The sequence below is a fragment of the Typopeltis vanoorti genome, chromosome 10, assembly GCF_054136105.1.
Source record: "Typopeltis vanoorti isolate ZY-2024b chromosome 10, IOZ_Tvanoo_1.0, whole genome shotgun sequence".
NCBI lineage: Eukaryota > Metazoa > Arthropoda > Arachnida > Uropygi > Thelyphonidae > Typopeltis > Typopeltis vanoorti.
In genome coordinates, this window is record NC_143558.1 from 74,019,139 (window position 1) to 74,032,964 (window position 13,826).

Sequence of the window (13,826 nt, forward strand, 5' to 3'; positions counted from 1 at the left end):
CTTTGACATCCTTTCATTGAAATAATTGACAACTGGTCTGCCAGTTTAGGTTCACCCAGTGGAGCACTCAGGATTTAATCTTGGAGGGGGCCGAGCGCTCAGGATTTAACCTTTGAGGGGGGGGGGGGGGGCCGAGTTGAGTAGACGTTTTGCAAATACACACTACACATCGCATATGACCTATAACTGAGCATCTGCAGTGATCGCTAATTCATAAGTAGCACACAACATAAATAAAAAAAATGAATTTTAATTAGGAAAAGATTTTTGGAAATTTTTCTAGTGTTTTTTTCCTTTTCTTTGGGGGGGTGCCCGGGCCCCTTGCCCCCCCCCCTCTCTGGGTGCGCCACCGGTTTCACCTCAATCAGGATATTTTGAAAATTGAAGTGAGCACAATATTAGAAGAAACCCATTTTGAATCATACTCATTGCAACACCTTTATTATAAAACAAAGTATCTTTCTTCCAGTAATCTTGTCGTGTTCATTTTTGCACTGCTCATGTGATGTGCAAAACCATGCCCAAAAATACTACCAATTCTTCTACAGTTACATCTTTCCTTAGACGAGTTTGGAACTGCTCTTTGTTTCTTTAGACAAAAATATTTGAGTGGTGTTGTAACTTGTTTTGTCCACAACTTCCTGTAGAAATTCATCTGTCAACAGAAGATGAAAATAGTCGGCTAGACTGTTACCATTTGGTAGAATTAGCAGACTTTCATTTTTAGTCAATGGAAAAAAATGCATGCCAACTGGATCAGTTTGCCAATAAACTTCATTTTCCTTTGTAGTTGGCATTTCAATGTCATCTTCATTTATATTCAATGTATCTTTTACTAAAACTGTGTCATTTTGAAATTCATCTTCTAAGTCACTACTTGCCCACCCATTGTTCTCATAATCTGGCACAAAGTCTAAATTGCTGTCAGAGTTCTCTAATATGATTAATAATTCATCAGTAGTATAGTATTTTTCACATACCAATTTTTTTTTTTTTTTTTTTTTTTGTGGCTTATAGGGACCAACCACAAGCTCACTGTCAGCCATTTTCAATCAGCTAATTGCAAAAAAAAAAAAAAAAAAAACCTGAACCACACATAATAAAATGCTGCAGCGCCCACACATCCACAAGATTTAACTGTGCAGGCCAGACTGAGTTATGCAGCATAGAAACATGTGAGTCATACAATGCTTAGAAGCAAGTGGCACTTGCACAAATACTGGTTTGACACTGTAAAGTGTTAATGGTACCAAACATGTTAAAGGATGGCAGGATCCAGGAAGTTGTTTGAGGAGTACAGTTAAGATGTTCCAACAGCGGAGGGATACTAAGCAGAAAAGAAGCTGCCAGACCAAAGGTGGGCACCTGCACCACATTGATGCTCAAGATTAATGCAGGCTATCCAACCGTACAAGCCAACAAAGATATACATGGCAGTGTTTCCCAGACCAATCCAAAGCAGTCACCTCTGCTTCAAGTAATTATCTATCAGTAAGTGTATAAATTTTATTTTCTTCTCGATATGATCTTTCCTCCTTCCAGTCTATGTCTCCAAAGTTGAAATCCCCCATAATAATTACTCAAGTTGCACTCATACTAATCTGCTAATGCATGTCTGCCACATCATCCCTGGCATCCAGGCTATAGCATCAATCAATTTTATATTTTGTCCTACTGGCCTCAATCTCACACCAGATTGGCTCAAAAAAAAAAACTGCCATTGCATGATTGACTCAGAATGTTGACCGCAGTTCATCTACTATGTCGGTCAGGAGTTGTTACCATGTTAACATGGAAATATTTTTCAATGGATAGTTTGAGAAAATTAGTGAGGAGAAGGTTTTTTTGCATGGAGTGCAGCTGATGAGTGAAATGCATTGCTTGAGCATGCTGTGAATGTAGATACATTGAGTCAGATTCAAGCAGAGTTGGGTGAGCTTTGTATGTGACAGTGTGTACTTCCCATGATCTGACTCCATGCAAGTCTGATAATAATAATAATAATAATTACAATCCATATAGTGTGCTTAAGTATTCATATTAATGGTTTACCACTAATGAAGTCCTGTTTTTATATGGCTAAAGACCAATTTCAGTTATATCATCCTAGTGCTAGTATCTATTAGTACTAGGATGACATTTACTAGAAAATAATAGTAAATGCTAGTAGCATGTGGTAGCCTAATCAATAATAATAATAATTATTATTATTACCACCCCAAGACCTCATGGAGTCAAAGACTCATCTGGGAGGTCCTTTTATCACACACACACACACAGCTCATCATACCGTGTTTTAAACACATTCAAACTCTTTCCAGACACCACATTCTCAGGCAAGGCATTCCAATCATTCACAACTCTGCACGGAAAAAACCTGCCTCTCACTCCCCTACTCACACTCTCTTTATATAGTTTCCAGGGATGACCTCTGGTTCTCCCCTGATCTCCCACTATTCTCTGTAAAACTTCTCCAGCACTGATACTATAACAACCCCCTTACCAACTTGTAGGTCTCTATTCCTCCTGTCCACCAGACTCTGCAAATTACATCTTCTCAATCTTTCCTCATACTCAACATTCCAGAGGTCAGAAACTACCTTAGTCAGTCTCCTTTGGACCTTTCCAACATCTCTTCATCCTTCTGAAAACCCGGTGACCAAATCTGGGCACAATAATCCATGTGTGGCCTAATCAAAGCCTTATACAATGGAAGAAGAATCTCCCTACTTCTACACGTCAGTGTCCTCCGCATCATTCCCAGAAGCCTTTGTGTTGTCTTCACAATTTTGGCGATGTGTCCCCTAAATTTTAGATCCTTATCCACTATCACCCAGATCACTTATTTCCTCTACCTCCAATTCTCATTAAGCATATATTCTCAGTAAGCATAAATTCTGCATCCCATCTTTATTTTCTAAATTTTAAAACCTTACATTTTGCAACATTGAATTCACATCCCCATTTCCGTGCCCAATCACTCAATCTATTTAAGTCTTCCTGTAAGGCCACAACATCTACACTACTCTTCGTGGTTCGTCCAAACTTTGCATCATCTGCAAACAACTGAATATCTCCATCCAAATCTTCACCTATATCATTAATATAAAAGTTAATCAGCAATGGCAATAAAACAGACCCCTGAGGCACACCACTAGTGACTTTCCTTTTCCTGGATATCGCTCCCCCATACACAACTTGTTGATACCTATCAGATAGCTAGTCTCCAATCCAATGCACCAATTTAATATCCAACCCCATCTGCTCTAGTCTGACTGTCAACCTATCATGAGGTATCTATCAAAAGCCTTTGTGAAATCCAAGTATATTACTGTGTATCATTTTCCTCTGTCCAAGAAAGTAGTCACTTTATTGTAATAAGTAAGTAGATTACTAAAACATGACCTCCCTTTAGCAAATCCATGCTGTCCATCAAAGATAATACCATTGTTATCAACCCAACTCTGGATCCTAGTTCTCACAAGCTTCTCCAACAACTTAACCACAACACCTGATAGGCCTACAGTTTGATGCTTGAGTTCGATCACCTCCTTTATGAAGTGGCACAATCTTGCCCTCCTTCCACTCCTTAGGAACTTCACCAAGTGCAAGACTCGTATTAAAAAAATATGTCAAGGCAGGTGTCAACTCCCTGGCACATTCCTTCAGAATACGCGGTGATATATTATCAAGTCCCACAGCCTTATTTACATCTAGTTTACTCAACTCCCCAAATACCTCTTGCTCACTTACAGTCAGTCTCTCTCCTCTCCATCATCAACTGCTCTCAATATTTCCATGAAGTCACATTCACAAGAATGAAAGATCTTTATGAACTATTCATTTAGTATCTCCACCACACATTCTGCAACAGCTGTCTTTATACCATTTTCTCCAATCAATGTCATCCTTTCATTCTTTCTTTTGCTGGCTACATATCAAAAGAATTCCTTAGGATTCTTTTTGGCTTCTTTAGCCAACTGCTGTTCATACCTCTCTTTAGCTACTCTCACCACCAATTCTTCTGATAAAATGCCCTAATGATAGCTTAAAAACCTCAATATGGATGGAAAACATTTAACCCATGTAACTTCTGTTTCAAACAGATCAAAAATTACAATTCCAGGTCTATAGCAATCCCATATTCTAGTACTCTAAGCAATTTGAGAATAAAGAACCTTAAACCTCATTTTAATTAATAATTAAAATAAGGGCTCCCTTGCCTACCCACATATGTAGGCAAGGATTCTGGTCTTCGCATGTTCACCCAGAAGGGGAAAGACAGGAATCAATCCAATCGATATTGGCCTGATCAGCATACAGTGAAGAAGAAATAAATTCTATATACCAGAGCTATGCTAACTGATTACAGTCTTGTTTAATATTACTGATGCATGAATACTTTTAAGCATCTAGCTTATACGAGGAGGGGGGGGGGGGAAAGTTCTGATAAACAGCTAGAACAAAAATTAACCAATTTTATGATGTATCCTAAAAGAAAAAGAACAAATTATTACAATTTGATGAAAGATGGGAGTTAAAGGGTTTTAAGATATTTTGGTTATATCAGTTGCTTTAATATCATTTTTGTTCTAGGCGTTTATCAGAACTTTCCACACCCTCCTTGTATATGTGCAAAATAAAAATAACCATACATTCCAAACAATTTTAATATTATATTCTTCTACCTCTGGATGACAATCTTCCTAATACTCGTCTTGCATTAAAATCTTGTGAATCTTTCCTAGAACAAAAAAGTAATCCAAAAAATAAAAAATAAAAATGTTGCAAGCTGAAATGTTGGCAATTATGTAATACAGCTTTTACTGCATTTTCTTACATAAATGAGGTTATAAAATTTATAATATTTCATTAAAATGAGATATTATAAATTTTATAACCTCATTTATGTAAGAAAATGCAGTAAAAGCTGTATTACATAATTGCCAACATTTCAGCTTGCAACATTTTTCAGTTGTAATTTCAATTTGAAACAGCTAGATTATCATAAACAATTATGTAAATATAGTTATTAAATACAAGTATGTATTTCCGAAGTTATATTTTATTGGATAACCTTCAAACTATTGACCTGCTATATGTAAAAATAATACAATAATATTAATAAAAAATAATCAATTTTTATCATCAGACTTCAAATGAGTCAAAAGACTCATCATGGGAGGTTCACACCTTCATGAAAAAAAAAAAAAAAAAAATCAACAAATGCCCATTCACAGTTTCCGCACTCATCAAACTCTATGCATTTTACATCTATCACAATGTATTTCACTTACCAAACACTCCCCAAACAAAGAACTTACTCCTCACACCCTTACTGTTCTACCCTTATCTTCCTCTGCTCTTGGAAAAAACCTCCTTCACATTTATCTGGTAACAATCACTTACCAACTTGTACATCTTAATCATATAACTTCTGCTTCTTCTACTCATAAACTCTGCAAACTGCATTCCCTCAATTTGTCTTCCTATTCCGACCTCTACAGACCTAATGCTAACTTAATGAATCTTCTGTGGAACCTTTATGATATCCCCCTTGAAAACATGAGACCAGATCTGTACACAGTAGTCCATCTGTGGTCTGATCAAGACCTTACACAAGAAAATTATAACTTCTTTGCTCTTCTGCTTGTGTTGTCAAGCTAATGTTCATCATTCATAATCCATTGTAATGTTCTCACAATTTTAGCAATGTGATCCCTAAACTTCGTCTTTGTACACCATCATTCACAGATCTCTAATCTGTTTCGCTTCCTTCCAAAATTTTCTCATTAATTGTATACTCTGCATCCCATCCTTGCCTGCCAAATTTAAAGACCTTACAGTTTGCAAAACTGTAATACTTAGGCCACAATATTTGCTTGTTATAGTTCTTTCCAACTTTGTATTATATGCAAACAGCTGTATATATCCAGTTAAATCTGTATCAATATAATTAACATACAAGTTAAGCAATGATGACTGCAAAACAGACCCCTGCAGTATTCTGCTAGTGAACTTTCGCTTTTGGGATACCCTCCTCCCTATACACAAACCTTCTGATACCTATCTGAAAGCCAATCAGCTATCCAAATCATTGTTCTTTTAACCAATCCCACAAATTTCAGTTTAGTTACCAGCTTGTCACATGATAATCTATCAAAGGCCTTTTGAAAAGTCTGAGTATACCACTGCATATGCATTCCCTTATCTAGTGAATTCACTTTTGTAGTAGTAAACAGATTGCTAAAGCATTACCACCGGTCCTTAACAAACCCATGCTGAAAATCACAGAGAATATTATCAACCCAATTCTGAATACTAATTCTCACACCTGTCTAACACCTTAACCACAACCCCAAACACACAGTTCCCACTCCCTTCCTCTTTGTGAACTAGAAAAATTTTACCATCTTTGCACTCCTTTGGGATCTAATAGTATGCTATTTCTCAGTATTCTTGCACTATATAAATAAGACATTAGTGCTTTATTTGCATATTACAAAAATCACATAAAGACTAAATAAACAACAGTTTTATATGAGTCTAAATTAACATAACTATTTTGTATAATTAGAGTATGGGGCCATTAGTGAAAATATATACTGAAAAAAAAAGAGACATATCTGAGGGAGGTTGAATGTTTGGAATTTTCAGCTCTTAGAATGAAGAACTGATATTTGGATAATAACTAAAACTTCAAATAAGGCAAAATTATTATCCCAGTATCAAATCCTGAAGTAACTTTTTATATGTTAGTCAAGGGTCTGATATTTGAATAATATATAAAATGTCCAAATAACTGACACCAGATGATGATTTTTGGACCTTTTATGTATTAGGTCAGAGTTTAAATCTATTAGAATAATAGCATATGTTGACAGTAAAAAATAAAATAAGAAGTGATACAAATATTTTGGTTTAAATTTCATAAACCATCACTAGTGTTAACAAATGAAAAACTGAAAATTCAAAAACAACTAGTGTACATACACCAAGATCTTTTTTTCTGTGTAGTTGCAAGAGTGCAGGATTAAAAACAACTGCATTATTAGGATCCTGTATACACACATTATTATTATTATTATCTAGGCCTCCATGGAGTCAAAAGACACATTGTGGGAGGTCCTTCCTAAAAAACACAAAGTCTATTGAGACTCAATGAGGGGAGGTTCCACCCCCCCCCAAGAAACACAAAGTCTATCATACCACTCCTTAAACTCATTGACCATTCTCACTCTCACCACTCCATCAGGCAATGCATTCCATGGTTCAACCACCCTCCATGCAAAGAAACCACTCCTCACCCTCTTGCTCATGGTTTCCTTTCATAACTTCCAGGGATGGCCTCTTGTCATCACTCCTTACTGCTGTTCAACCAAGCAAAAGAACTCCCCAGTGTCAACCCTGTAACCACCACTCAACAGTTTAAAAGTCCAAATCATATCAGCTCTCCTTCTTCTTCTATCCACCAAACTCTGCAGTCCATATTACCTCAGCCGATCCTCATAACTATCATTGTACAGTCCTGAAACCATCTTTGTTATCTGCCTTTGTACCCTTTCCACAGGTAATTTATCCCCTTCAAATCCTGGGGACCAAATCTGAGAACAATAGTCTAAGTGTGGTCTGATCAGAGTCTTATACACAAATACATATATTAAAATGAAATTAAGAAATACAGTTTTTAATGACAATCTGATGTCATTAAAAACTGTCTATGAAAAGATATTCAAATTTGTAGGTGCTCCTATGCAGAAGCTTAGCATTATCCCAAACAATCATATGGCTAGTGCTATCAATTACATATTCTGCAAATCAGAACTTATTCAACCATTGATGTCAGTGTAGATTGGACAGTGGTGCTGTGTGTCATCAGTAAAAGGCAGGTAACAGTGGCGTAGCTGGGGGGGGGGGTCCACCCCGGGCGGCACTTTGAACCTTACCCTATATGTCGTTTAGACTTTTTGTAGCATTTTTGATGTGTAACGAGAGGGGTAGCAAATTCAGGGACTGCCCCGGGCAGCAAAAGCTCTAGCAATGCCAGTAGTAGGTAAGTAAGATCACCGGAACAAAGATATAATAATAATAATAATAATCGTATGATAATACACGGCTGTGAGTCCCCTTTATGGAGAGGTATGGCACCATCTCAGTACCCCCAAATTTTATCCGGGCTCTGGAACTGGCATAGCTGATGAATCAGACCTATGGCTGGGTCAGTATTCCTGACTGTAATCCGTGTGTGTTCACTGGACCGGTTTGCCTACGTGTGGGATGAAAAACCCCAGACAAACTGGTGGAAAAAACCCTGCTGTCCATGCCCAAGACCGGCTAACTTGGCTATTGCTGAGGAAGATTCTTAAGCTCCTTGCGTAACAGGAATCAAACCTAGGACACTCCTTCCCCAGGCATATGGTTGCGAAGCGCATAGCCACTAGGCCAACCGCTCAGACAGAACAAAGATATGTTTCACATATATAGAATAACACTACTCCTAAACACCATTAACTTGTAAGACATAGGGCAGGTCTAAGGGGGCTCTACCATAGAAACTGATTCTAAAAAAGGGCTCCATGTGTCAAAAAAGGTTGGAAACTGCTGTTCTAGACAAACAGAGAGAGCTCTGATGGGCTCTCCACCATCTCCAACTCTAGCATTGGCCAGAGTTGAAGTTATTGTAAATAAAATGTTCTAATTAAAAGTTTTTTTTTCAGATATTTAGAGGAAAAAATATCTGTCCTATTCCCATTTGCAGATGAAAAACTCAGTTAATGCAACAATTTCATCTCCCTTAATTCTGATACACCCAACATTCGTAAATAATTTATCTCTATAACTCAACTACTCCCTATGCATCCATGGCCATCTCATTCCTATACTGACAGTCTCCATACATGCATGCGTATATTACTGTTTTCAGAATTTGTTTATAGGTGGCAGCGAGTTTGTTTTTCTTCAAATGTTCAGAGATGGCTTTGATATATGGTATAGGAGTCCTGTGGGTTCCTTCTTGTCTAGATTGCTATTTTGGAGAGTGGTTAATAATTTTTTGAGTTGTTAAATTCCTCAATGTACACATCCAATGTAATCAAGATGGTTCCATTTCCACTTCGGTCTATCGAAAACCAACTTTTTCAGGTCGTTATATCCACAATACATAGCTGATGTATATAAATACTGCATCACAAAATCTTTAGCATCCAGAGCACACAAATTTTGTTCCTCTGAAAAATCTTCAAAACAAGAATTTAAAATTATTAAAGATTCAGCCACACTAAATGGATTTAGTGAGGCTATATCTTTAATATTTTATCCAATAACAACTCAAAAAATTATTAGCCACCCTCCAAAACAGCAACCTAGACAAGAAGAAGCCCACAGGACTCCTATACCATATATCAAAGACATCTCTGATCATCTGTCAAAATTTTGAATACAAACTCGCTGCTACCTATAAACCAATAATTCTCATAGAAAGGCTTATACGTTGGTTATACATGTTTATTAATTAACTTAAGGAATTCACAACATACACAAGAATATAAATTAAATTAAACTTTAATATATATTTCCAATATTTCATCAACGTCACGTTGCCATCTTCAAAGGAACTTAAAATAAAGACATGTGCAGGCAGGCACTAAACACAGTAAATGAGGATGAAGCAAGGAAGCTATTGTTTCTCCTAAAAGTCCTGATGGTGCCCCTACCAGGCTATGTAGATATTCTTGGCTGTTGGGCTGAAGGTCTCCTGATGTACGTCTCCCAAATTTGGGGCAGTCTCATGCAGCCAAATTTGTTGAGGTTTGGCATGTTTCTTATAGCTGAGGCTGATTTCATGAAAAGTCTTTCAAATTAGAACTTACAACAGTGTATTACTGTGGCTTTCTTCCACTGTATTCTGTGGCATGTATCCAGAGCATGGTCTGCAAGACCAGAGTGGCTATACTGGTGAAAACGGATGTAGTCCTTGTTCTGAAATTCTGATATTCGTTGTCCTACTTTGGGAAGTGGTTGGTCTTTAGTGGAGTGGATAAGGGATGCCAATTTTCTATATGGTCTGTAACAAGAAGTCAAGTCATGTTTTTTTTAAGATTTTGGTAATTTAATTAAAATTACCAAATTTAATTAATTAAAAAATAAGTTAAAAACATTTTTCACCTTTTCAGTTGAGATGCCTACAATCTCAGCAATCTCATGCACTCCGCAGTCTTCCATAACAATATCATGGATTTTGTCAATCATTTCCTTCGTAGTGACCTCAGTCAGGTGTCTGGAGCATGCTTAATCTTCGATGGACTTACAACCACGTTTAAACTCATTTATCCAAATGTTGTTTATTATTTTAACGGTATAATAGAACACAGAAACTAAGTAAATAATTAATTTATTAACTTGATGCTAATATTTCGCTGGTGTTATAACCAGCATCTTCAGAGCACAAAAACACTGTTTGTCACAATACGTGAGACTAAAACAACATGGTGTACTTAAACAAAATTGTAGCAGCAACACAAAGACTAGAGTCCTGATTTTGGCACCCTCTATCTGAAAAAAAAAAAAAAAAAATACAGCCATATTTGTTGAGATATCTCAACAAATATGGCTGTATTAACTTGCCGAAGATCTGGGAGACAGTCATATTAAGAAAAAACTAGCACTTTTCTAGGACTCTAGTAATATATGATAGCTTTTTTTTTTTTTTTTTTTCAGATAGAGGGTGCCAAAATCAGGACTCTAGTCTTTGTGTTGCTGCTACAATTTTGTTTAAGTACACCATGTTGTTTTAGTCTCGCGTATTGTGACAAACAGTGTTTTTGTGCTCTGAAGATGCTGGTTATAACACCAGCGAAATATCAGCATCAAGTTAATAAATTAATTATTTACTTAGTTTCTGTGTTCTATTATACCGTTAAAATAATAAACAACATGCTCGACGAACACATAAGTCTGTCCACACTTTCATTTATCCAAAAATAAATAGTCTTTAATGCTGGTTCAGAGTCTCCGTGAACTGCATCTAACTTTGCTTTATTCTGTGCAGCCTCCACGTCTTCAAATAAAAGTGTTTTATCACTGCACGAAACTCGTTTTTCTCCATTTTTATGAAAAATGCAAACACGGTCATTTTAAATGTTTGCCAAAAACTATGCATTGCACATGGCTAAAATTTTGCCAGGGGTCATGAAAAAAAGATCATACATGCCAAAATTGGTATGAATGAATGAATTGTCACCGTCTATTGGAAATTTACCAAACTTTTCAAACAACCCTTGTATATTTAGTGGTTTATTCTATAGTCTTATTACTGCAAGTCTACTCTTCACAGGTTAAAGTGTGTGGCACAGTGTTAATTTTTTTCTGGATCAGGAAACCAACCTCTTCTTGCCCTCCTTGAGGGGTACTTGATAAAGAAAGATATTTCCTTCATCCGTTGTTAGTATTACAAATTCTGGCCTTGTCTCACATATATCAGTTCATAGTGAAGAAGTTCCTGTGGTTGTCATGCGGGATTCCCCCAATTTTCCTCATCCATCCCTTAGGACTACTTGAGCCTTCCAATGAGGGATTTGAAGTATGTATTTTTTGACTGTAGATCCATGTGTATTCATGGACAAGTTTTCCTGTTCTGAGGGATGAAAACCCTCTACTTCTGTATGAGACTGGTTAACTCACCTTTAGTTTGAAAGAAACTAAATAAAGGTTCCTCACATCATGCATGGGAATCGAGCCCAGGTCTTTCCACACAAAGACTTCGTCTATACCGACTGAGCTACAGAGGCTCTAGAAGTTCCTGTTGCCACTTTCATATAATGATCTAACATTCTTTTTTCTTATCATAAACCTCTTTCTCAACCTAAATTCACATTTAAATATCTTTATACTCTCTGATAAATCACTCTCACTAGTAGAATGTTTTCACCTATTCTTGTGTCTTCAAGAGATGGCACAGTTCTTGTGCTAGATGACAGCCAAGTCACAAAGGCATTCTGTGAGGTCCTGAATTCTGAATTCATCATTGTGTGGTACCAAACTCTTCTCCTTTCTTTGTCTGTAAGTTTCAACTGGACAAAGTGGAACAACTACCTTTGTACTTTCTAGGGTTGCCCTACCAGGTATGTGTGTGTGTGTGTGTGTCATAATGTTATCATCATTATTAATTACTGAAAATTGACATAAAATCCTACATTCTTATACAGTTAGCTTTATAACCACTAGTTAGCTAACATAGAAGTATGGTAATAACTGTCAATCTTGGCTACTTTTTATATGAAGAACCTGGAACAACACTCTTCTACTATCAATCCGTATCGCAGTTAGTGGTTTAGATATTTTGATAATGTTTTTGAGAGTTAGTCTTTTTATGAATCTGGACTCGATATGTTTTAACTGTGAATGTGCACCATATTCAGAGTTAAAATTATGTTCAAGAACTCACTGCCTTTCTTGGATACACAGTATGTCATTGAATTTTATTGTGTTATTTTCAAATGTACAGTGAATTACGTGATAACTGACACCTCCTAATATTAGATCTTCTAGTTTTCAAACTTTTAAAACCTGGCCTAAATCTAATAATTGGTCACTCTATATAACTAATATTTGGATTATCAGAGTAAGAACACATATTCATATTAAAGAGATTTAATCAAAGTTTCTTTAATTATTATTATTACGGGTATCTCCATGGAGTCAGTGACTCATCGTGGAAGACTCAAACTAGCAAAACAATACGTCATATCTCTTCTTGAATTCATTTACAGACGAAGAACTCACAACTAAGTCAGGCAATGAATTCCACTCATTCACCACCCTCCAGGCAAAACACCTTGTTCTCACACCCTTGTTAACCACACTCTTCTTTAATTTCAAGGGATGACCTCTTGTTCTTCCATCACTATCACACAGCTGAAACATTTCCCCTGCATCAATCCTATAAAAACCTTTCAGTAATTTAAATGTTTCTATCATATCCCCTCTTCTCTGCCTATCAACCAACTTAAATTAAACTTATTTAAGTGTAAAATTTTTTTTCAGCCTTCTGACTTGACTTTTCGGCCATTCCTTTCTTTTACTAGATCTGTTCCAAAAGTTCCAGGAAAAATATTATGAAAAAAAAAAAATGGGCCCACTAGTGCATTGTTTTCTAAGCATATATCGATATATAGATATAGACATGTTGTAACATGATGAAAGAATCCTTGAGTTATTGCATCACTCCAGTCACCTGCAATGCTTTGATAAATGAACGCAAGTTTTTTTCTTTTTCTTTTTGAGTGTCCCAATGTCAGGAATTAACGAACAATGTTTGTGCATGAAATTTTACGTTAAACTTGAAAAAAGTCATAGAAACTTATTAAATAAAGTTTCTATGACTTAGCTAGAAACGGCTTTAAGTGCCTTAAACTGTTCAGAAACATTTGAGTGGTTCAAAAAATTTTAAAATGGTAGAACACTGATTGGAGATGATCCTTGTTCTGGATGACCACTAATATCTCTCACTCACAATTTGGCAGCTCGTGTTCTTGAAAAGGTTCAACAATTGGAAAATTAGTGTTAGCTGGCCTGTGGAACAAGATTCTCAGCTGGATCCTGCCACCAAATTCTGATGGAAGATTTGGAAATAAGGCGGACTGCTGAAAAGTTTGTGCCAAGACTTCAGCTCTTTCAGCTTGTGAGTTTCTGTCTCAGAAGAACATCACAGTCATACCTCATCCACCCTATTCATTAGATTTGGCTCACTGTGACTTATTTTTATTCCCAAAGCTAAAATCTATACTAAAAGTATGAAGGTTACAAGATGTAAATGAAATTGAACAGAG

General features: G+C 36.4%; 1 protein-coding gene across 3 annotated transcripts in view; it reads right to left on the reverse strand.

Annotated features, from left to right (window-relative positions):
- LOC150102510 (cilia- and flagella-associated protein 61-like) overlaps window positions 1-13,826 on the reverse strand; it is a 396,485-nt gene that overhangs the window by 152,391 nt on the left and 230,268 nt on the right. For all 3 annotated transcript variants that reach the window (XM_090399647.1, XM_090399646.1, XM_090399648.1), the window contains exon 8: window positions 4,689-4,744. In XM_090399647.1, the coding sequence (XP_090255773.1) occupies window positions 4,689-4,744 (56 nt within the window). The remainder of the gene's footprint in view (window positions 1-4,688; window positions 4,745-13,826) is intronic.